At 41.3% G+C, this 26,194-nt stretch overlaps 1 protein-coding gene across 4 annotated transcripts in view; it reads left to right on the forward strand.

Annotated features, from left to right (window-relative positions):
* The window catches only part of nphp4 (nephronophthisis 4), a 249,304-nt gene that overhangs the window by 199,890 nt on the left and 23,220 nt on the right, over nt 1-26,194 (forward strand). For all 4 annotated transcript variants that reach the window (XM_076878848.1, XM_076878847.1, XM_076878846.1 and 1 more), the window contains exons 17-21: nt 3,563-3,723; nt 4,304-4,487; nt 14,535-14,669; nt 16,874-17,073; nt 18,487-18,692. In XM_076878848.1, coding sequence (XP_076734963.1) covers nt 3,563-3,723; nt 4,304-4,487; nt 14,535-14,669; nt 16,874-17,073; nt 18,487-18,692 — 886 coding nt within the window. The remainder of the gene's footprint in view (nt 1-3,562; nt 3,724-4,303; nt 4,488-14,534; nt 14,670-16,873; nt 17,074-18,486; nt 18,693-26,194) is intronic.

Raw genomic sequence — 26,194 nt, forward strand, 5'->3', positions numbered from 1 at the left:
AGCGCCTCCCAGAGGGCAGGAGGGTGAAGAGTCCATGTGATGGGTGACTGGGGTCTTTGATGATTTTCCCAGCCCTTTTCAGACACCGCTTCCTGTAGATGTCCTTTATGGCAGGAAGTGGTGCTGAATTAACATTGGGTTTTAGGCTAGTTTTTTTGTTTTGTTACGTAGGGACAAAGTTTCATATGTTAATAAGATGATATCTTTGTTTCCAACACCCAGGAGAATTTCTTGTAAATTAGATCCCTTGATGTGAATGAAAGCTTGTGAAAGGAAAAAAATATTAAAAGATAAAGTGGGTCACTGTTTTTTTTATTTTGGAGGTCATCAGATTGTAAAAATCTAAATCACCCAAGTAGCTGATTCAAAAAGAACTGGATTTAATTGCCTCTTTGAGCTTAGATCCAGCTATCTTGGAGGCCAACATGTAATTACAGGTATTTGTCTTAAATAAACCAGTCTTTTTGGACCTTTAAGAACCCTGTCTGTTAGCCTCAGAAAAGGCTATTTCTGCATGCATGCTTCATGGGAATACTGACACTAAAGAAGTGTGTGTGTGTGTGTGTGTGTGTGTGTGTGTGTGTGTGTGTGTGTGTGTGTGTGTGTGTGTGTGTGTGTGTGAGAGAGAGAGAGAGAAATAAGGAAAAAAGAAAGAAAATGTGCAAAGAAAAAAAGTTTTCCCTTCATTTCATGTGTGGAAAGATTCAGAGGGGCATGCTGGTCTCTTAGACACAGCGGGGCTGTCACCAAAGGTCCTCATTACTCCACTTCTATCCAGTCGACTGATTCTCTGCACATTCAACTTATGGGAATAAAGACAGCGTGGGGCTTTGATACAGACTTCCATGGATTCCACGGAAGAGAATTCTGGGAATAAGGTTGGCACGCAGACCCCATACTCACACATTTTAACACACCGGTGTAGGGATGATTTGGACGTAGAGGAAGATTCACTTTTCAGCAGGGTGTATCACACAAAGTATTCAGTTTACGTTCTCAGACTGGTTCTTGGCTTTTACCATAAACCGATTTAATCAAAAATAATTTCTTATGCGTGCGTCCCTGCATGTAGTCTAAACTGCTGTTTAATATGCAACATTTAGTGATGTTTAAGGGCTTGCTGTAGTTCTCAAAACAGCGTCTGTTATCTTACTGTGTGTTCAGTATTTTGTCTAAAGTGGAAAACCTTTTGTTTGAGTGATTAGTCCTTTTAAAGGTTGGAAAGTGACGATTGTGAATGTGCTGATTAAGCCATGACTTTATCCCACTGTTCATAAAATTACTCTTGAGGTTTTTTTGGCAGTTAGGCACCATTATCGTCTTGAATTATGGGAACCCTGGAGAGCTTCTGATTTTGTGAAATAGCTTTATACTCCCTGGGCATTTCACTCTGATTCTGTGCAGTCATCAGACCTAATGACTCCCAGTAGATGGCTAGTGCACCAGTTTAGAAATTCCCACAAGGTTGGCAGCTGATTCCAGATATTATGACTCTTCTCTATATTTAAAGCCATCTGGCTAGAAGGAACGGCTAACATAATCAGATTGGTGACTTTTTCCTCAGACTGACTTGACAAAAGTCAGATTTCAAATTCAAATTCAAATTTTATTTGTCACACACACACAACTATACACAGTATGACATGGGGGTGAAATGCTTGTTGCTGTACAATGCCCGACCATTAAATGACAGAAAAAAAAGTTTTACAATATTTACTATTTACAGGTTACTACAAAATTTACAATTTAACTTAGGAATTTACAGTAAAGAATGTGCAAATAGCAGAAGAGATTATAAAGATTATAAATTATAGGAATTATAGGATTATAGGAAATGTGTGGTGGTGCGTGTGGTGACGTGTGTGAGAGTCCAGTCTTATAGTGACGTGTTGGGGAGAGTCCAGTCCTACACCTGGTTCAGGGCCCGAATAGCCTGGGGGAAGAAGCTCCTCCTCATTCTCTCTGTTTTGGCCTTAAGGGAGCAGAAGCGCTTCCCTACTGTTGATGTTGCTGCAAACTATTTCAGTCAGTGAGGGGTGAATCATTCCTACTGACATGATTTTCTTTTGATACAGTAGGTGCAGAAACAGTAAGCTAGAGCAGTTACCTACAAAAGGTTTTCTGAAAAATTGAAAATCATGCTTATTATTATTATTATATAGCTGCCACAATCTCATCTAGGGTGGGATGATGTCTCCTGCCTCAATACAGCTCTGAGTGGTTGATTGTTTCTTCAGAAGTTAAATTTAACCAGTCCTGAATCAACTGGGATTTGTGATCATTAGCTGAGCTATTTGACAATGTTTTAATCAGTCAGTCTCTGTTTTCTCTGTATCTCACAGTAAAATGTGGCAAAGTAATAACACAGGTTAGTGCTATGCTTCATACCTTTACTGATGGCAGTTACACAACCGTAATTACAGCACTATAAGAAGAGACACAGAATAGCAAGACTTAAGCTACCATTCTTTCTTCATCTTTCCAAAGGAAAATGGGTAATAGGTGCAGCCATGTATTGAAACGTGTGCCAACAGACATGAAAATACAGTAAATAAGAGCAAAAAAAGAGTATAATACAAACTTGAAAATCATAATTTGATATGACCACCTTTATTCTTTAGCACAGTCTGAACCGTCTTAGACAGCTTTTTTGCAATGTCTTCAAGTATCTTCAGGAATAGTTCTCCAGGCTTCTTGAAAGACATTCAAAGCTCTTCTTTGGATCTTGGCTGCCTTTTGTTCTGTTCTCTGTCAAGATGATCCCACACTGCTTCAGAAATGTTGACATCTGGGCTCTGTGGAGCCCAATCCATGGCTGATAGTGTTACACTCTGTGATTTTCTATACAGGTATGCTTTTAGTGCACTGGCAGTGTGTTCGGATAATTGTTATGCTTAAAAATGAAGCTGTTGCCATTCAGATGCTTTCCTGATGGTATTGCATGGAAGATCAAAATCTGGTGGTATTTTTTCTGTGTTCATAAATCCATTAATTTTGATAAGATCTCCAAATACCACTGGCTACAATGCAGCCCCAAGCTATGACAGAGCCTCCACCATGTTTTACAGATGGCTGTAGACACTCATTGTTGTAGCTTTCTCTTGACCTACTGTGTACATACTGAAAACGATTTTAACCAGAAGTTTCAGATTGGGATTCATCACTCCAGAAGAGCAGTAGATGATGAGTGATCAGTCTTAGACACAATATTGGTTCATCCCTTGAGTTAGGTGCATTATTTATGCACAAATGATTGTTAGCCACTCTTTAGTGACTTAACAAACAAATCAGTTGACTGAAGACTTTTGCACAGTAGTGTATTTAATCCAGTACATCACCTGAACATGTTTGATTGTTGCAGTAGTTTGTTTACTCCATGGGATACATTCAGTAATGTCAGGCTGTTGTTTCTTGACTGTGTTAAAAATAAACTGGTGTCCAGTTATATTTGGGCAGTGATATTTGTTGTCATTTTGTCTTTTCTGTAATTCAGACGTTCACATCCATATTAGGTTAACATTAATGCTTTCTTTTATTTGAAGTCCTCTCTCTCCTTCTTCAGGCTCTCCAGGTCTGCAGCTGCAGTTCAGAGTAGATGATAGTTTCCTGAAGCCAGGGGAGAAGCGCTGGTTTCTTCGCTACCTGGCCCTCCACGCCATGCATATTGACATCTGGGACAGTGACTCCTTGCTCCTGATAGGTTCTACTGCAATCGAACTCAAGGTAAAAGCCTGTGAGGTCAAACCTGTGATCATAATGTGACTATTATGGTTTAGAACCACAACACTGGACTTCAGCTCACCTGATATTTTCCAAAAACTTCTGGAGTTAATGAGAAATACAAGAAAGACAGCAAGTTCAGACCACACCGTATGCCCCCCTGTCAACTGAGAACAGGAAACAAAGGCTTCTGCATTGGTATTGTCACTGATTATTCCCACAACAATTATGATAAATGAGTATCATAATTGTTATATGTACAAATAAGCCTCTAAAGTCTTTGTTAATACTTATGTTACACTTTCTAAAAGTCACCATGACTCATTAAGAGATCATAAATAATTGGTTTGCACTTAATGCAATACTTTATAAATAATGGGAATCCATTATTTATAAAGTTTGAAAATATTGTCATTAAACATGTTTTATCAATTTATTAATCCAGAAATAACCATTTAGAGCAGTTAGGAGTAATGTTTTCTAAATGATGAATGAGTACCTTACTAATATTTAATAGTGTAGTAATTGTAAGGTGTTACCAATGTTTCTCATGTTGAGTTTTTTTTTTTTTTTAAATCCCTAGTACATGTTGCGTCAGTGTAAATCGGCAGTACAGGCGCTTCACGAGGTGGAGGTACTGACCACTGACTACGTAGGAGAGGATACCTTACTGACAAACCCAGACCTGGGTCGACACTCTGCCTCCAGCCCCATGACGGTTCACACCATTGTCAGAGGCCGGCTCCACATACGCACAGGCAACATTGGCAAGTACAGAAAGACTCAGTTGCAACTCTATTGCTCAATTGTAACTTTCCTGCTTTGGCATAACAATACCAACGTCGTGAAAAAAGCAACAATTCTCTTGAGTATTTTAAATAAATTGTTGCTCAGCTGTAGCTGTGGCAACGTTTTTCAACTGTAACAAGGCCAACTGAGAGAGATGAACAAAATAATATCCTTAGGTGTGACAGCACGATCACTATTCAAGGTCTTCTTTCAGTGCCTTTAATTGAAGAGCCATCTCATGACTCTGCAAAAACCTTAGGCTCTTGTGCATAATCACTGATCTGTATTCCATGGCTGCGATGACCATAATTCCCCGCTGTCATGACTTTTAATGGATATACTGTATGCAAGAGATTTTGGATACTGTCGTTTATCTTCATGTTCTACTGGGGACACACGGAAGAAGCTCTACGCTTAAAGCACTGGAAAGAATTCATTGGACCTGCCACTTAGTTGGTCGCAAGTTTTATTGCCGGTAGCAGACACTCTTCGGCTTCCACTGGGACACGGAGGAGTGAGTGTGTGTGATAAAGTGCAAATGGTTCGGCGGTTGCGCTCTGATAATGTGAACGTAAATGTAAGCAAAACCTGGAAAACACAGAGTTACACTTGTTTGAGCTTTTATGGGAAAATCCACTTTCGGTAATCCCTCTACATCTGAAATATTTATGAGTGTTTTATATTCAGGTCATATTCCATTGGAGCCTTATGAAGTAATGTTGTCTATTTACTCTTGTTGATGTGTAGAGTTGAGAAATGGCAGTGGATCACCAGGACTGCTGTTGCTGTTCAGAGTTCCCATTTCCAACACCGGCAAACAGAGGTGTGCAGGCTTGCAAAGCGAACGCTGTGCCAAAGCAAAAATATCTTGATGTGATAGTTCCGCTTCGTCTAGCAATTGAACACCTTGCTTCTTCCTTTGCGCTCATCCAATTTGGGCCCGGCGTGCCCCTGCAGCGCGATGGCAGCTGACGATAGCTTCCCTGCCATTAATCAACTGTTGAAACGATACTCCCTCTCATAAACAATGCATCCTTCTCCAGGCCTCCAAAACTCTTCGGTGTGCCATTGTTAGGGCTAAATATGCCAGCACTTTCTCATTGGGCTTATCACTCAAAGCAGGTTGAGAGCGCAGCGGGTTATTAGGTGTGCTGGGGATGCGAGGAGGAGGGTTGTGTCTGGCATGTAAATTCCAATCAAGGCTCAGATATCCATCAGGCGCCCTGGCCGACAGTCAGAATCAATTTGGGGAGGGAGTACTTGCAAGCACTTTTCTTTGTTTCAGCTTCCATCTGTCGCTGCCTTTCTCACATTCTCCCTCCTCTCTTCACTCTTTATCACTGTCTTCCTGTTTTCTCTTATTCATCCATTTACCTCTTACCCTTCTATCACACGCTCGCTTCCACCTTCTATTTGGCTGTTTGTTTTACCGCTCTCACCTCTCCAATATCCACCGCGTCTCTCTTTCCCTCTCAGCATCTGTCATCAAGCCATAATGAATCAGCACTCTTATTTGGTGGGTGGTGAAGGATGTGAAGCCAGCATTTGATGGAAAGGACACACACGCGCATGCATGCGCATGCACACACACACACAAGCACAGATGCATATCAAGCCATTCATACATGCCTGAAAGGTAGGCACTCTTGTACTCACAGACATATAGACAGACAGGTGTAACGGAGCGTGGGCAGGTTGTGTGATGAGCCAGGATGGCAAAAATGAGAGGAGGACAGGTAGAGTATATCACTGATATAATATGAGAACCCTGGAACCACAATTTCTCTGATTTTTAAGTTCAGTGGAAGGATTACAAGGCTCCTATATGGATTGAGCATTTTCCTTCTCCCCTGGCTTTAAATCCCCACTGCACAGGCTCAACAAAGGACCACCGGCCAAGCTGAGAGACAGGCTGTGTACTTGTGGTGATACTGTGCAGATACAGCGCCTGGATTTCAGCTTGAGAGGTGAAGGAAAGTTGCTTGAAAATGTCAATGATGGAGGCGTGCGTGGCAGCAGCAGCAGAAATTTTTCAGTGAAGCGTTATTATAGAATGATGTTCAGCAGCCTGAGGTAGTCTGATCTGGTAAATTCTTAAACGTTGGTCACTTTCTATGCCATATTTTGTAGCCTCTGTTTTATCATCTTTTATTTGGTCCTGATGAAAACTGCATTTATCAAAAACAATAAGAGGAAGTGTCTAGTTCACACCAATAGTCGTCTAATACTCTGCACTGTGACGCTTCTCTTGCAGAAATGCTCATTCAGTTGTGTTCATTCAATAATTCCAGTTGATTTACTTCATAGTGAAGTTTCCATTTATAAAATGGTACTGCTCTTAAGGTATAATCAGTGACACTCAGCATTTCCTTCACAAATGTTTCAAATTAAAAGCCAGACACCTATTGCTTGGCATAATGCGGCCCCTGTTGCTGCTTGGAATTTATTTTGATACATATACAGGAAGTGGTCGTCTTAATCCAACTAAATTTACAGAAAAGGACAGAAAAGGCCTTAACCTATCCAATACGGTCCGGGCTCTGGGGAGACCAATCCATGGCTGATAGCTTTCCAATGTGTGTTTTTCTATCCAGGTATGCTTTTACTGCACTAGGAATGTGTTTTGGGATTATTGGCATGCTAAAACATGAAGCTGTAGCCAATCAAATGCTTTCCACATGACCCTGTTTATGTGTTCATAATTTTGAAAACAAGACTCTCACTGTTGCACTTCTCTCATGACCACCTTTGTACATATTGCACAGAATATGAACCAGAATTTTCCAATTTAAATTCATCACTTCGTAAGATCTGTTACCACTGATTTGGAGTCCAGCTCTGGCATAATTTGGCATGCCTCAGCCTTTTCTGTCTTTTGCCCTTGCTTAAGAATGGCTTCTTGACAGCCACCCTTCCACTGTCACTGTTTTAAATGAGGTTTCAGCCAACAGTAAATGGATCAACTGAAAATGCTGAGACATACGCAACTTTCCAACTAATACCTCTTAAGGAATCACCTTGTTGGTGCAAAAATACTATTTTATGTCTGTCTTTCTCATATGTTGAACTAAAGTAATTGGAATAAAATGTATGTTTTTGCAGCAGGCTGCAAATTGTCTAAAGATAGACTTTAGACACTTTGTCAAATGAACACAAGGGTGGGAATCATACGACTCTGGTAATACTGATAAAATTAGTGTTGTGTTAAATTATTTCTGCATTCTCAGTGAACCCTGATGTCACTGTGGATTTATATTATAAATAATATATGATATATATGTGTCATTATATTATCATCCCCCAAGCCTTTTATAATTCACAAGCAACACAGACCTGACTACCTACTGCTCGGCCCCTTTTGTAATTTTATGTGTCTCAGTCATGCATGCTATTAATCATGTCTTTACTTCTCTCCTTTGGGAATTCATCAGAATTAGGCTTTATTGAAAAAAATGAGTGGCATACTGTCATTTCCAAATGAAAAAGAGTGAAACACCAAATGATATCCTTTTTTAATTATCACAAGGTGGGATTGACAAGTAATTAATTAAATGGTAATGATATATGCTGTCAGGCCTATTCAATCATTCTATAAAGTAGCTTTTATTAATAGCGTCGTAAAGGACAAAAGTATGTGGCTTAGTTGAATAATAGCGAGTTGTGAGATCAAGGGTTTGCTTTTTGCTGCAGTATATTAGGAAGAATGACAGTGCTCCCACATAGAGCACTATAGGAGCAGATGAGGAGTCTTTAAACCATGACGACCGCCTGCACGTCCCATGAAATGGATTGACTGGTGTGTCAGGAGGAAAACTCTGATGCTTTATTGATTTTTTCTGGTAAACCCACAATAAACTCTGTGGGGTGGGGAGGGGAGGGGGGCTGAGATGGAAACAGAGGGAAAGATGCATTAAAGGGAGGTGCTAATCAAAGCATTACGATCAGTGACCAACTTCAACCTAAAGACAGAGAAGAGACAAAAATTGAATAAGCTTTCTAGTCCATTGTGTCATTATGATGTAAAGCATAGAGCAGCATGTAAAGCAGCTTTTCCATAGATGGATACTGTGCACTGACTGATGGCTTTGTAATGTATTTATTGTCTCTCTAAAACAAGAAGGGAAGGAAAAGCGAATAGATTGAAGTCAGATGGGTACAGATAAAGGCTGAATGAAGTAATAAATAAACAATGTAAGAAGTGAACAAGACATTGTTTTTCATAGATTTTAAGCTTTAAAGCCTGAGGACGCCTTAAGAAACCACAACAGGGGTGTATACTGAACTCAAACAGTGGCTCCTTCTGTGGGACTGTGAACATTCACGGCTGCCCCGAAAATCCTTTCCTTACATGCGCTGCAGATTTCCCCAGATGATTTTGTCACTGCAGTAGGACCTAAGGATAACAATATTATCTCTGCAATTTTAGTAAACCCTGGTGCTATTGAAACAATATGATATATATAAAAATAACACATGATATTCATATGCATGTGTCATTGTATATGTATCATATATATCGTGTACATTGTTTTTTACAGTTGTTTTATTCATAGTAAGTGCCAGGATGCTGCATTTACTGTTCAAGTAAATGCAAGATTTGATGATAGGACAGTATTATTATTATTATCATTATTATTATTATTATTATTATTATTTTTAACTGATTTTAGTTAAAAGCATTAGAGGTTTACTTAGTGCCAGCACAGGGTTACATCAGGTTAGATTATCTCTTTCACCGTCAAAATAAGACGATTACCATGAAATTAATAGTTTAACTATTTATTCTCGACAGTTTTATTCAGACAAACAGAGTATCTGACCCCCTGATTGTCTCTCCTTTAATCTCTCCCTACATTAGTGTTGGTCTTCACCAAATTCTGTTGCAGGGGCTCTTCCTATGCTCAGACTCCAGTTGGTGTTTTCGATGTTGTTTGGTATTAGGCAAGCAGCCTGCAAAGGGCCTGTGAGACCTCAATACCTGGAAACTGTTGCCTGCACTGCTGGAACCAGGGTTAATGAGAGTACAGAGTGAGAGTCAAACAACCAGCACCAGCTTCATCACCCGGTGACCCCTTTCACTTAAAAGGTGATTTAGAGGTTTTTACTTAAAGCTGATCTGTTGTTTTGCTATTTAAAAGTTGTCATTAGTTCAGATTTCACACAGATTTGTTTCGGTGCCCGATCCCAAATGTGTGTGTTTATTTAACAGCTTCTCCAATTCTACCTTATTTGACTCATAAAAAGGTAAAACTGCTTACATTGCCAAAGAAAAAGTCGAAATAGGAGGTGCTTTTTTAATCCACTCTGAAATGACAGTAATATTTGCCAACACTAAAACAGCCCATATGTGACAGAAAGGAAAGCCTTTTGATGAAAACTAGTTTTGCTGACTGTGTCGTGGCTAGATCCTTTCTCTCCAACTCGTACGTTCTGTTGGCGTCCCTTTAAGTAGTCCTCATATACACACATCTCTCCCAACACATCATACACAAACCGACAGCATGTATCTGCTTCAGCACAGTAGAGAAGACAGATTAGAACCTTCTCCAGACCACAGTGCTCCTCATCTGCACCCGCCTGATAAGCCCTGGAGAGACCGTTTGCTACAGCAGGAACAAGTCGAGAGATTTCTGCCCGAAGCTGGCACAAGTGAAACAAAATATCCGGGAAATTTACCTAACAATTAGTTTAGCTATAGGTGACTTCCCTCGGGGGCGCACAAACAGTATATCTGCTCATTAAAGGCTCTTGTAGTCGGCTGACTTCATATGCCTTGCTTTTAGCCTTGAGGTTAGAGAATATCTGCTTATTCTGAAAGGTCAGTGGCCTGGAACGGGGAGGCAGAAGAAATCGAATATTGCAGGCTACTTTGAAACCCCCTTGGTGCTTGCTCCCATTTGTTCTGGGGCCCAGTAAATCAGTGGTTTGTTGTGGCCTTAACCTCTAGAACTGCCAGCAGAGCAATGAGGGCGGGCAGGTGGGTTACTCCAGAGAAGGGTTATTGTCATGCAACAGCGAGAGGCAGTCAATAAATTTGATAGAGTTCAGCCCCCTGGCACTTTGTTCACAATTACTCTCCTCCATACAGACAACGTGAAGCAGCAGACGCTGTGCTGACTTTCTGTCTGCAGCACAAACCTGGAGTATCACGTTGTAATTAAGTACTGAGGACCGCGAGCTCTGTCTTAACAATCTGCCACTGTGATTCAGCAGGTAGGAAAAAAAGATAATACGACACCCACGTCAACCAGAAGACGCACTTAAGTAGGTATTATCTGTTGGGCTTAATGATGGTTGTAGCGATAGCCAATTAATTAAAATAACTGAATGATTAAATCAGAGGATCATAATTGGGTTCATCATCAGTCCATTTGTTTTATTATAGACATGTAGCACTCGGTGTTCATCTTATCACTTTCTTGATGGTTTATTGTGTAATTCTGTCGATCAGCAAAGCCATTCTTGACATAAACAAAGGGTCCATAATGAAGGTTTTGGGAAGGAGCTCTACACAGCTGCGTAACTGATCGTAGATGATGATGTGATGGTGATGATGATGACGTCTTTACTGTAATATTTGGGAAACACTGCTGAAAACAAATACATTTGGCTAAGTCGTGTGGCCAGGGAAAGGTGATGGATGATGAGAAGAACGCATTGGGACGGCAGACACCTCACCCATTAATCTGCAGAGCTACGCTGTCTGTGTCTGTTTGCATGGCAATACCAGCTCCCCATTACTCATTTAGCTGCCGCCTATTATCAGATTGCTGATGAAGAAGTTGGCCTCTAAAAGAGTTGGAGGGTACTTCTGGCACACCCTTGTAAAACTCTTATAAGCTAACAGAGGTGTCAGTTCTGGGCAGTAAAGCCACTTAATTGCTGCACTCACCATATTTCATATGAAAGCATCCTGGATTATGTATCCCGCAGCCTCTCAGAAAATACTACACTATACTTCTTATGATACAATTAAGCAGCTCAAAGCCTGGAAACTGAGGGGAGTGATGGGAGCGCACGTGTCAAAGTGCACTGTAATTTAAGCAGTTGCAAACTTTTAATTTGACTTGCTTCTTCAGTCAAGTGTTGTAAATTGTAGCTAACTGTTTCCAAGTGGAGGCCTGTACCTGTAAAAGACTATTTGACCTGTGGTATTTAAAAATGCTCTTAGGAAGGTGGGTCGTAGGTTTTGGTTGGGACTCTGTGCAATTACCCGTCACTTCCCTTAGCGGGCATTTTGTATGTGAAGCACCATTCAAAGGTGTAAACAAGCCTTTCCCGTGGCTGCTATACTGCAGGGGCTCTGCACTAGATGAATTAATATTTGGAGAAACTGTAATATTGACCATCATTCAGTGTCCTGCTACAAGTGCACCATGAAGCACTTATTTATCCACTTGCCTGTTAAAAAGAGGGAAAAGTTATGTTTTTGCCATCCTGGGAACAAAAAGAGGACACAATTACAGCAGGTTGAATACTCCCGGGACTGTTTTTTCCAAACTGTCAACTGAGCTATTCAAACTATCCTGAACATAGAGCGGATGTGATGACAAGACTAATACAGTGAGAGATCTTTTTTTTCTTTATCTAAGAATTCTTTAGAATAAGGTTGTGTAAATCTGTGGCCAGTCCCCATTCCAGAAATACTGGCAGATAGTTCCAGGTGATATTTAACTGCTCTGTGTTCACGTGTCTTACTTCATCACTGACACCCAGCACTCAGCCAAACCAGACAGAGGCCAACAAACCCATCCATCAGCATCGTGTTGCCAGCTTTTTGTGTCCAGACCTTTCTGGCAATTTCAGGCCACTAATTACCACTGTAGGCTTGTCTGCATGTATTGATCTTCCCTCAACTGTCACTGGAATGTTTTCACTTTGGCAGCACCGACAGTGAAAAATGCGTTGTTTTGCACGTGACTTTAAAGAGAACTTAAATCTGTTTGTCGTTGTTTTATCGTAAACATAGAGGATATGTCCTCAGACCTTTCTTTTTAGCCTCCAGAGAAACAATAAGAGATGACTGTGCTTGCATGCCTTTGTTGTGCTCCTGATACAGCTCTAAGCACATAACATGTGATTAACTGAAAACAAAGAAAAAAAAATCTCCAAAATTGTTATTGTAGCATTAAAAAAAACTTGACTGATAAAATATTGACTTCATAAATAAAGTGTGCAGTACATCTTAAATGTTGGAGAAAAATTGCAGTAGCCTTATCTGCAAGTCACTGCTATTGTAGGTTTTGTAGTATTGTGAGATATCTCGAGTAAGTTTCTTTATTGGCACAGTTTTTTGTGCCATGAACGAAGGTTATTCACAAGGAGGACCGTTATTTTATTTACTATATCCCAGCTCTTGGCGATATGGGACAAACACAACAACTTTTAAAGAGTGGAGATGCATTTTACGTTGAATTTGTTGCGCAAAGGAGAAGAATGTGAGTGTAAACACAATGCTAATCTCTTCTATACACAGCCTGTTGTATGCATACCCCAACCAGCCAAAGCTTGCTTTTCAGCAGGACAGAGATGAACTATGCTTGCTTGCAGCAATAAACATAATGGTGGAAACGTTTCCTACTGCTGCTGTGACATTTTATGTAATACTAAAAAATGAAGCACAATATAGAAATAATGATGCAATTATTAAAAAAAAAAAAAGAATGCCACAACTAGCTCAAATAAATGCTAAATGAAAAGTGACAGACATGAAATGTAACACGCTGTCTGACAAAATACTTCATAGAGGGAGTTAATGAGTATACCCTGATGCTGCAGCACTAATGACATTTCGTTTTATACACAGTAGTAAATCACCAGGTTGAATCATAGAGAGTTTGTAAAAGATGGACAGTATGGGTGTGTTGCACAGACACAGATACCTGCTGATTAGTGCTAAGTAACACCACATATGTTATCAGGGGGTTCAGTTCAATGTGTCAAATTAGTGGAGGTGACAGCTAGCAGGCAGCTAATGGCCTGTGTCAGCATCCACCTGTCATTCAAACAGACCATACCACCAATAAGGCACAACTTTAGCTTTAATACCTTAATTAAACACCACCCTTACAGTAGTTTTGAAGAGGTAATTAAGAGTTAACACAAACAGTTTTTTCTTTATAAACTTGGGCATTTTAACATCATTGTCTGTGACTGGGATCTGGGATCGACTCGGCCACTCCAAAAACATCTACATCATTTGACTGGACAGAGTAGCGTATCTCAAAATATTCAGAGCTCCATCTCTTGGAAAGTATCATGCAATCTTTCTGTATTTCAGAGCCAGATGACTTTTGAGCAAAAATCTCCCTTTATGAGCTTTGGCTAAGGATGACATAACTGCAGCTTTCTGCACAGCTGCCAGACTGTGGAGGATCCTGCCTTGAGAGGTTCTCAGCAATCCAGAGACACTACAGCAGTCTCATACAACCGTTTGCTGCTAAATAGTGACTTGTTCTGTACTCCTTTAATTCCTATAATTCTGATTTATTTGAGCTTTATTCAATAAGCCTTAATCTCACCAGTGTTGCCAAATTCATCTGGAGATTTTTAAAGGTTGATAATTTCTTGTCAGCTTTTGCAAAATATTGATGTTATACTTTCATGCCTCTTGCAAGACATTGCACTATATACTCTATGTTTCAGGTGTTCAAAAAGGTATTTCTGGGTTCCTATGTTACATAAGAACTGAGATATCAGTTGAAATATGTTTTTTTTAAACGTAAAACTTTCATTGAAACAGTTGTTATGTATAGTTGTTTCACTGTTGCATAATAAATTGAAAAACAGTGTATGTACACAATGCCATTTGAATGCCATGACAGTAGATAAAGCAAGTGTTAAAAATGTAAGAGATAATAGTGAAGGTGAAGGTCAGCACAGATGGAGCTGGTCTCACAATGACTGTACAGCCCTCCTTTTTTAGTTAATAACTGGGTTGCTAGTTAGAGTTACTGAATCAAAGTTCTTTCAAAGGTGTTTCGTATGTCAGTATATAGAACTAAAAGCTGCTGTTTGTCCTAAAGGGTGCCCTGCAGACTCTGGCAGAAAGAGGCCAGCAGACGTGATGCAGTCTCTCTTGCATATCATCACGCCTTGTGAAGTCACCAGCGGTTTCAGTGGAGGAAGTCTGTCCAGCAGGAACATCCTCCAGCTCAATGGCAAGCATTTTATTCCACAACACACCGCATTTTGCTTTTGTTTGTTTTTTTCTTCCTGTTTTTCTCTGTTTAGAGTTCTGTGCATGTCTAAGCACATGTAGGTTACTGAGTATTTTATGCCACAGAGTAATTAGTGTCTTTTATTTTGGCAGTGACCATGTTTGTGCCTTGATCAGCTCAACCAGATCTATTTCACATTCTCTCTTGGCTGCACCACAGAACCACTCAATTTTCAAACTAATTGAGCTTACAGAAGCGTCTCTGGTGGCTAGCCACAGTCCTGTTTGTGTTTTATGTGTGTGTGTGTGTGTGTGTGTGTGTGTGTGTGTGTGTGTATGCACACTCCAAGTAAAGGCAGAAACACACTGGGGAAACCAATTTTTTCCTCAATTACACAAACCATCACGAGTCAACTGGTATGTGATTCCTAAATTTGTCCTCAAATGTGAATGACTGGCACACACACACACGCGCGCACACACACACGGATAAAAAACAGATTAAAAGCAAGCTGCAAATCAGCCAGTTGCTTAGAATAGTATAAAGAATTTCATCACACTTCTTAAAACATTTGCTTCGTGCACACCACATACTGATACACAAAGACACTCTAATGCATTTGGAGGTAGCAGCAAACATTTTGTGTATATAAAATATGTTTCATAATTAATTCATGAACAGGTTCGCCTAACATGTATTCCACAAACTGTTGCAATCATGTATTCACAGCTCGTTACTGTGCAAACACAGTCTGTTCACTGCTTGCTCACAGTCTTACCTTTATCGCACCTCTCTAACTACCGCAACCTCTCCGACTCCTCTTGTCTCTCCTAAATTGAACTCTTTCCTCTTCTCCACCTTCTTGTGCCATTTAAACACTTTCAGCGCAATAATTGCTTTCACTGGAGTCCAGTCAGCCAGTTAACAGTAAGCACCTGTGAACAGAGCAGCTGCACTGTGCTGTGTGTGTGTGTGTGTGTGTGTGTGTGTGTGTGTGTGTGTGTGTGTGTGTGTGTGTGTGTGTGTGTGTGTGTGTGTGTGTGTGTGTGTGTGTGTATCTCACCATCCCTGTCCCACTTCTGCCTGCCCGTGGCTGTGAAGGAACCAGTATAGCTGGACACTATCAGGTTAGGTGACTGTCAGGCCAGTGCCTCTTTGATAACGACACTGGTTCAGAGAAGAACAGTGATAGTGGGAGTAGAAAACAGAAAGGGAGTCAGATATCCCATCAGGCTGTTATTTATCAAAGTGACACAGCAAATACAAGTAATTTCAGAGGCACTATGACCAGTGAGGTGATGTATATCTAACAACAAATGCAATGCAAAACCCGAAGCATTACAAGGAGTACAAAATAAAGCAGAAGAATAGTTTTCAGAGGATCCTGAAAACCATCTGATGAATGCTTAAGGAATTAATCCAAGTCTAATGTCTGATGCATTCCAATTACCATAGGTAATATTCTTGAAGAGCTTAAATAAACTACTTTACATAAACCTCATGTCTTCTTTCTGTCATTCTCTCTTTTTCCCCCCTCGGTCTCCCCATTTCTCACCCTCACTTCCTGATGTACTACTTGCTTTTTTTCTCCGCACTGAAAACAGCCCATTTCTGTTTAAGATTTGTGGCCAATTTCAGTCAGTCTGGGTTTATCTTCCCATTGCTGCGATGCGAGCTCCATCACTTGGCTCCAAACCGAATGTTGGAAGAGTAAAGCTGTTCTAGATAACAAAAATATGGTTTAAGCAGCTCTCACTTAAAGTTTGTTAATGTCTGAGTGTTATTCAAAGTGCAGGATTAGGCAAATTCTCGTGTAAACAGTCGGGTAATTTGCATGATCCAGTCCAAATGAGGATGGATTATTTGGTGACTGGTAGATGAATTTGATATTTTAATTAGGTGTTTTAGTCCTTGAAGAGTACACATGACCGTGGAGGTGAAAGATAATTTAGGAGGAGAGAGTGAGTTTGTTTTCCCAGCAGCAGGGCTTTGGCCCAGTTGTAGCGGTGCCAGTTGTTTGACTGGACTGTTTTCTGTAAACAAGCTGTTCTTTCTTGTGTTCCAACAATACTTTAATTTGTCAGCGCTTCTCTCTTGTGGACATTTGGAGGGGTTTTAGAACATATGGTCAAAATGGCTAAGAGATTAGACTCCACTCTGTTCAGTAAATATATTCATGATTGCAGCTTGTTTCTACTTCACAGCGAGGAACACTGCACAAGCAGACAGACTGCCGATAAATGAGGATCGGGTGCCATTGTTCCGACGCGGGATCAGAGCTGACGGTGTCGTGCCCAAGGAGAACAGCCTAAACAAACCTGATGACAGTGACCGAAAGCTGAAGTGCATGGCTGCAGTGCGCGAGCGGGAGGCCAGCGAAGATGCTAAAACGGCAAAGGTTGCGGTGAGGTCAAACATTGCACTTTAAGTCCACAGTGAGCCAAAAATAGCTCCTATCTAAAGCTGAGCTGCAATAATCTGTCCCTCTGAGTCTTCTTCACTGATATCTGAGAAAGACAACAGAGGCACAACAACAGCCTGCTTTCTTGCTCCGAAACATGTCTCAGAGTTCTCCTCACAGTCACAAAAGCACAGGAGGTTAAAGGGCACGCTGTCAGGATAGGTTGTAACACATACATAAGACTGATATGACACTTGTCATGAGCATAGTCTTAAGGGATGGTTGGAACTGTTAAGTCATCTTTAATGCAGCTTTAACATCCTAGGTCCATAATGAAGACATTTAACATCATGATGTCTTTGTTAGAAGAACTTGACTTTAACTAACTGTTTGTGACAACTTGCATTTTTTTCACCCATGGGTGCAGGCTTTTTCTTCTTGTGGTAAGACCTTGTGATCTGCTTGTTTCACAGCTTTGTAACAGCTATTACAATTTGGAATATAACTCAATCTTGTTCGCGTCACTGGAACCATATTTTTTGAGTTCTTTCTTCAAATTCAATTTGGATTTAACTTTCTTTCTGGGCTCAACCGTCATTTGACCAGGTTGATGCTGGGGATCATTTTAGAGGACTAAACCCGTGGAAAATTTCAATATTGTGTTTTGGCAAGCTGAAGTTCAGGTCTTTAATTTATTTTTTTGGACCAATTTACTAACGGGCATTATGAGCTTTATAAAAGTTTTTACATTAAATTTATAATGGCATATTTGTCAGGGATGAAAAAAACATCTTTTCCATCAGCTTTGGAATTTTTTTTTTTTTTTACCAGTTTAATGTTTGAGAATAAACATCAATTACAATGATCAGTTCTCAGTGTTATAGCACTGATAAAAGTCTGGATCTATCTCATTTCGCTTAAGAAAATATAAACTGATTTTGAAAAGGTCATTGGCTCCAAAGGAATGTTTGCCTGCTCTGAAAGCATTCTTTAAAGCTTGTACACATCTATGACATGTAATCATAGGCTATTCAGTCGAGCGTTCTTTTCTTTCTTATCAGAAATGTCATGTTTAAAAACTCTGTTTTACTGCAACCTTGGGATCATTTTTTAAATGTCATCAGTTATGGTAACATTGGACTCAAAATGACTGCTGTGATCTGGGAAAATGCAAAAGTCAGTGTAAAGAGTTGGGAGACTTTAAACTGTGCAAAAGTTTAGGTAAAGTGAGTGAGTACACCTTGTGTTGGTTAGGATATTTCTTTTTAACAAAAATGATGTGTATGCAAACTTCAGCACGCAAGGTAGATCAAAAATGAAGTCCCTCTCTGTCAACTGCGTTGGTAATAATTATGGTAGTTTGCAGCCGAGTGCTGAATTGTTTTTTAGCCTTTTGCTATTTTTCTTTGGTAACAGGCTCAGTCTAAAAAAGCCCAGCTGGCCAATCCCAGTGAAGCCAAGAGCAAAGCAGAGAGCATCGCCAACATGCTGAGCCAGGCCATCACCACCCAGCACCTGCTTTATGCTAGCCTGGGCTCTGCAGAGTACATGGAGTTTGTCCTTAAGAATCCATTTAATGTGCCACAGACGGTCACCATTCACAGCGATGACCCTGAGCTAAGGTGAGATCCTGTAAACTGTGAGCTGTCTGTGAGGTGGTGTCAGACTAATGTCCTATTTTTAACCCTTTATGTGCTGCCATAATTATATTTCCCACTCTCATAGACCAAAAAGCTCGTGTTTCAATCTTTAAAATTAAATGGATTTTACAAGTTTATAGGTTTGCCCCTGTTCTAGCACACCAACTGTGAACATGTGTTTTCTATACTGTATGTGTTTTCGATTATCAAACTATAACTAGCCTTGCTCCACCGTGAAACTGTGTTCACACTTTCTGAATGTGTTTCCGTAGGTGACAGTAAAGCTCTGGAGATGATGTTTTTGGAACCTATTTTCATGCCGCTTTAGGAAATGATGCTTTGTGTTCACACTTGACACTCCTCACTGTGAAACACATCCCATCCAAAAGGGTACACACATTTAGGCTATCCACCTATCCCTTAAACATTTACGTCATCAGCATTAGTATCAGATACTGCCGTTATTACCACGTGGTGAGGGCAGAAAAATTTGAGATATGAGCCATCATTAACAAAGAGGAAGAAAGAAGATGGCCTTCTACACCCTTTTTAAAAATCTTAATTGATGGCTTCAAGTCTGTTGTGTATAAAAGGTAACAAGTGGTGTGCTGAATCCTTATTCCTTCATATTATCATCATTAGGGCGTAATTAATTGCAAATGCCATCCCTACACTCTTTTCATAGACTTGTGATTGTCTTTGTCTTGGTAATATTTTTCAACTATCAGTGTGGTTCAAATTATTATTTTTAATGTCTTTTTTTCAGCACACATTTTTACTTGCCATGGTATGAAAATTACAGCTGACACTCATGGCATTAATGATGACTTGAGTTATTTAAGTGTTGCAGTAAAACCATGCATAATGCACCATGAACAAGCATGCACAAAACCGGGACAGTTTGATAAAAAATATGCTTTTTGCTTTTTTTGAATTGAAACTTTTTTTCCTCAAACACAGGCTTTAATCTGTGTCTACAAATTATACCTATCCGGCATAAAATTATGACCACCTGCTCAATATTGCATTGGTCCTTCTACTGTGCCAAAACAGCCTTCATCTGTCGATGCATCTCCACTGGCACCTGAAGGTGTCCTGTGGTATCTGGCACCAAGATGTTAGCAATAGATCCTTTTAGTTGAGAGGTGGGAACTCCATGGATCAGACTTGTTTTATCCAGCACGTCCCACAGATGCTCGACTGGATTGAGATCCTGTGAATTTGGAGACTAAGTCAACACCTCAATCTCATTTTGCTTCTCAAACCATTCTTTTACTTTGTGGCAGGGAACATTATCCTGCTGAAAGATGCCACGGACATAAGAGAATACTGTTTCCATGAAAGGGTGTCCATGCTCTCTGGTAATGCTTAGGTAGGTGGTGTGTGTCAAAGTAACATCCACATGGACGGCAAGACCCAAGGTTTGCCAGCAGAACACTGCCCAAAGTATCACACTGCCTCCGATGGCTTGCCTTATTCCCATACTGCACAAACTTGGCCATCCACATGATGCAAAAGAAAACATGATTCGTCAGACCAGACCACCTTCTTTCATTGCTCTGTGGTCCAGTTTTGATGGTCATGTGCCCATTGTTGGTGCTTGTGCTGTTGGACTGGCATCAGCATGGGCACCCGGCCCGGCCCTGGAGCAGGGTGCCGCCGGTGCATCAAGCCGCCTGGGGGGCTCTTCAACTGGTGGGGGGGATGGTCACATCTGGCAGGAGCTTTCTTCTCTCAGGAACTCTCTGCAGGAGGGGGAGATACAGGAGAGGTGGAGGAAGATCTCAGCCTGGGCGTTTACCGTCTTATGTAGTCTGGAAGATGTGTGGTTGGTGGGGTGGGTGCAGTTTTCTCTGTGGTGGGGTTGGGTGGACTGTCCAGGGCTCTGTGGAGCCGGGGGGCGCTACTGCACTGGGCCCCGGTCTGATGGGCCTGGGCCCCCCTTCCCTGGCGGGTCGCGGAGGGTGGGAGTGCCTACTGGGGTCAGCGGGGGAGCTGGCCCCAGGGAGGGGTTACCTGCCCCTCCCTTCCTTCCCTCCCCATCTCCAGCTGCCTCCCTCTTCCCGCTCCTCCACAACCACCCACACATGCAGGGCCTTGGAGTGGGGGTATGTCACCAGGGTGCAGAGGAGGCTACCCCCCCCCCCCTGTCCCCTTCTGGCTGCCTCTGCCTCAATTTTATCCCACAACTTAGACATTCACATTATTCACACTCTCATTACACATACATATAGGATCTTGGGGGTGGGCACAATCACGGAGTCCAAATCACCATCAGGGTGTATACCTCACCCCTGACGTCGTTGCCCACCTCTCAATTTTAAATACACTTAGTCATTGAGGGTTAGCAGGAGGGACTATGCGCTTACCTGCTGCTCCTTGGCAGGTAGCTCCATGCCCTCCTGGGTTTTAATTGCACCTTAGAACACATATGCATCAACACTACAATGAGCGGGTGAAGGGAGGTTTGGAGTCTTCTCCCACCCCCATTCTCTGCGGCCTGCTGGAGCGGGAGGGCTAGTAGGAGGAGTTGGCCGTCCGACTGCGGTCTGGGGTGTGGGGCCTCCCTGCTGCTGCGGAGTCGGGGTGGTCTGCCTCTCCCCACCGCAGGGAAAAGGGTAACACCACCTGGGTCTGGGTGCAATTCCCCCCTCCAGGGGCAAGGGTACCTAGACCCGGTTTGTAGAGTACGCTTGGGGAGTGTGATTGTGTGTACAGCGTCTCTTTATGTCTGTCTCCACGTTGGTTGAGTGTGGAGTGAGTGCATATGAGAGCATGAGGGTGGGAATGGATGTTTGTGTCTGTGTGTGCCTGTATGTCTGTGTCTATATGTCAGGTTGGGTATCAGACGCCACCTCTCTGGGGACACCTCAGGCCCTCCAAGGTTTGGAGGCCTATCTCCACCCACCACCACTTCCCCTGCCGGTGGCGGACTCCCTCAGGTGTCGGTGTGTTGGTGGTTCTTTGTGTCTGGGGGTGGGCGTCCGGGTACACACCGGCTCACTCCTTGGCGGCCGCTTGTCGGGGCCTGGGGCTCGCTCGGGCCCCTTTGGAGGTGGGGTGCCCCCGGCCTCTCGGCCTAGGGCTCGGTCACTCAGGCGCAGCTGGGGGCCGGCGGAGCTCACGGGCGCGTCACTGCAACTCCCCCTGACTTCTGCTCCGCGGCTGCTGGGCGAGCCCTCATCTGGGACTCTCCTCAGCTCTTACTGGGACAGTGGCGCGGCTGCCCCTCTGTTGGTCTTCCATGGTCTCTTGTGTTCTGGGGGCCTCTGGATGTCTGGAGTTTTGATCTCCTCCATACCCGCTTCACACCCTGGAGGACGGGGCTGTGGCCCCCCCACGCTCCCTAGCAGATCATTACATGGAGAAACCTTTGGAATGCAAGCATGCTGATCCACACAGGTATGCACACATGGGTATTCACAGACGCGGACTAAAGCTTTCCTGGCTGCTGCCTCAAAGCACACTGTGCGCTGTCTATCTTGCGTGCTGCACAATATCGTTTATTACTTAGTAAATACTGATATCTATCACTAGCTAGTTTATTGTGATGGTGCTTTGTTTTCTCTATTATTATGTTGCTCTTTGTTGTTTGCTGTCTCCTCTGTTTGTTTGTTTGTTTGTTTGTTTGTTTTTTTTTCTCTCCATACAGGTGACCCAGGAGTTTTTTTTTTTTTTTTTTTTTTTTTTGTCTCTCTTCCCCCCCCTTCTCACCGTCTCTTCTCCCCTTTGGTTTTCTTTCTTTCTCTCCCCCTCTCTCTCTCATTCATTCCCCCTGTCCTATTTATTAAAAAAAAAAAAAAAAATGACAAAGGATGAACTGAAGCTCTGCCATCACGTAATGTCGCATACTGCTGTTTCTGATGTCATTAAAAAAAAAAAAAAAAAAAAAAAAAAAAAAAAAGCATGGGCACCCGGACTGGTCTGCAGCTATGCAACCCAATACGCAACATAGAATAGAATGGAACAGACCTTTATTGTCGTGTACTTCAACAACGAAATAGGTGCCCCATGCTCCGTGCAAAAGTAAAATATAAATAGTAAGACAGCAGGAATAAGTAGCAAACAAAAGAAATATGTACAGCTAAGAAGAATATATACAAAACAAGAGAAAGGCACACATTGGAGAACAAAGTGCTTGGAAGCAATGCAACAGGACATGTCTGAGTGTAGAGTCTCTGTGTTAGTGGCCTGAGTGATTAGGGTTATTTAGAACACAGTTTAGAGTGGTGAGGTGGGTGGGAATAAACCGTGATTCACTGTAAATTCTGGCATCTTTCTGACAGCCAACATTAACTTTTTTGGCAATTTGAGCATATAGCTCGTCTGCTGGATCGGACCACACAGGCCAGCCTTTGCTCTTCAAACTCAAATTCTTATGCTCGTCCATTTTTCTTGCTTCTAACACATCAGACAAAATGAGGACTTTAGATTTTGCAAACATTAATCAAATCTTGCATGGTTTCGGATACCTTACAGTGCTTGTAATGTGCCAAAATACCACTTGATCATTTTGAGGTGAGAGCAAATTTCATAAGTGTTATGATTTTTTTGCAGTAGATACTGCCAAAGATAGTTTAGTTACAATGAAACCAGAGCAGGATGTAAAAGTGGGGGGAAAAAGCAAGCTTTACTTCAAAAATAACAAGGTCCTAAAAGCAGGTAAGGCATGAGGTGCAAAAAAGTTTTCTGGAAAGCAACGGCAAAGAGCACAGAAGCAATCTGGCAGAGTAGCAGTTGCGAGCTTAGGGTATATATCCTGCAGGGTTGATTAGTGAAGTGGCTCCTGGTGATCAGAGGCCAGGGAAGATCAGGTGATGCAGGCAGGAAAGCAGGGCAGGTGAGAGTGGCGAGTCTGAAGAGGGAGAAGATGGTTTTGTAAGAAGATGAAAACCAGACTGAATGAATGACTACATGAAAGAAATAAAGGCAGAAAAGAAAAACTATGACAGCTGCTGGCTGCCATGTTTCTGATTTGACTATCTTTATCAAGATCATCTGTTAATGTACGGAACAAAACATGATTGCATGCTTACCCTCTTTATATGTTTCATAAAAGCTCGTGTTGCTTATGAAGCATTTTAAGACATTTATTTCTTATGTAGTTGGGGGAGAAAAACCTCCTAAACAATACGTGAACCTAAATCTGAAAATTGTTTCCTGTGAAGAAATTTAAAGCAACCAAATTGTGATGCAACTCGAAATGTTTTAAGAATGATTAAGAATCTCATCATCCAAAAGCTGTTGTTAATTAGGTATATACACAGTTATATGTGTAAATATGCTTCTAAAAGGGTGATACGTCAACAATGGGAAGATTATGTGATAAATTCATGAAGAGGTTTGATTGTGTGACTGTGTATTTTTTGCAGGTCTGAGTCACATATTGCTCACTGATTTGAAATGATGCATGTACGTGTAGGTGTGTGCTGGTGTGCGGGTTTTCATCTATTACATTTTTAGGACTTGAAATTGGGTTTTTTACATCAGTGGGCATTCTCTGTACATGCATTATCATGTTAGCCTGATCCAGTTGCTTCCGGTTTGGGGTGAAGTTTGGAGCAGTTGCTGCATTGTTGGCCACAGTAATATATCAGTAAGGTTTAGAGATGGCACGATACCACTTTTTTATGTCCGATACCGATACCGATATCATAAATTTGGATATCTGCCGATACCGATATGAATCCGATATAATGTTTTTTAATCAACAAAACTGTTTTTTTTTTAAATATCTTGCTGCATTTTGTATAAGTTCATACTCAAGTTTAAAACAACAACTACACTAAAGCTATTCTGTTATACCTGTATGCAAAAAAAAAATATTTCATAGTTCAGCAATACTGATCAATCTAATAAACTTAGACCTACACCATCCTCCCTATTCTGGTATTTTAAAGAGTACTTAGCGTAAATATTAAGCAACCTAACTAATAGGGTTCCAACTCCCAGCAACAACAAAAATAAATAAATAAAAAATAGGGAACCACCCCTCACACTCCACCTCATGATGCTTAATCAACGTAATCAACCTTAATTTGATGCAGTGTGAAAAAAAATGCACAGAAATCAATTATTTTTCAAGAAATATTAAATAGATTCAACATCTTTCTTCAACAAAATTGCAGACTGCACAGATGGTACCTTCCCAAAGGAAAAAGTACTATAGCTTACTAGGGTATATATATTAGACTTAATAGTCACTATATACAGTAATTGACTTCTATTCATTTTGCATCAAATTAAAACTTTGGGTGTCAGATAATTATTTATTAAAAGCTAGACATTTTAAATGAGAATAAGAAAGAAAAGTATGTCTTTGTGCCCCCTTTTCCCTGTTAATGCCCTATCGGCCCCCCTGGCTAAACTTTGCTAGATGCGCCCCTGCACAGTTACCAGCGTCAGCTACGTAGAAAAAGATCCTCGAGTAGAAAGTAATATTAAATAAATTCTAACAACAGCTTATCAAGCTTAAACGTGCTGCTGTTGTTCAGCCGCTGGTTTCCTCTTTCTGGTGCAAAGTGGGCCAAAAGCAAACTAGAGACATGGACTCGCGACAGAAAAGCCGATCAGCTGATCGTTAAGCAGTTTCATGATTGAAGTAGCAGCAAGAAGAGGCAGTCGCTCCATATATCGTTTGGTAAGCTTAACGCAGGAATGCTTTACAAACATTCAGAGATGGACTTACACACTTGCTTTACTTCTCTCGGGATAACTTTGTCGGAGATGAAATGCCGGGTTGCTAGCGAAGCTCCACATGCTATCCAGACCACCGACAGGTCCTGCATGCCACAGCCGCTCTATCACGTGATGCATACTGCTCCGACGTGCTAACGTTCTGAGGTGAGTTACGGCGTGTTGCAAGTTTTGTGAGGTGCTTTCATGATATTTAATGGATCGGATTACATTTTTTATTTTTCTCCGATATCCGATCCAGTAATTTAGGTCAGTATCGGACCGATACCGATACGTAATATCGGATCGGTCCATCTCTAGTAAGGTTAGCTGGATTATTCATTATAAGCAAGATTAAATAATGGGCAGTCTTTTGCACAAGACATGGGATGTGATTATTGCAATGATAATAAGATGAGCATTGCATGATTATAAAGACTTTTTGGCTTGACTCTTTACTTTCAGAGGTACTGCAGGCACTTTAGTCTGAGGAAGTTATTATAATTATATTAACAGTGTTTGCTGCACTGTCCTAAAATGTATTAAAGATAATTAATTTCATTATTAAGATGCTTATGTGTTTAATTTGCTGGGCACTTGTTGCCACCCCTCCTTTCTGCTTTTTGCAATTTCAACCCTATTGTGTGAATCTCACGCAGGTGCTCTGTTTTACATAACTTAACATCGACCAGGTCTCCACATTACTACATTTGCTAATTATACATAATGATGATCTCTGCCAGTGTCTGTGTTCTGCCGGAGAAAAAAGAACCCATTTTTCTGACCACATTTCAGTTGTTTTATCAAAA

The sequence above is a fragment of the Maylandia zebra genome, linkage group LG20 (genome assembly GCF_041146795.1).
Source record: "Maylandia zebra isolate NMK-2024a linkage group LG20, Mzebra_GT3a, whole genome shotgun sequence".
In the NCBI taxonomy this organism is placed as follows: Eukaryota; Metazoa; Chordata; class Actinopteri; order Cichliformes; family Cichlidae; genus Maylandia; species Maylandia zebra.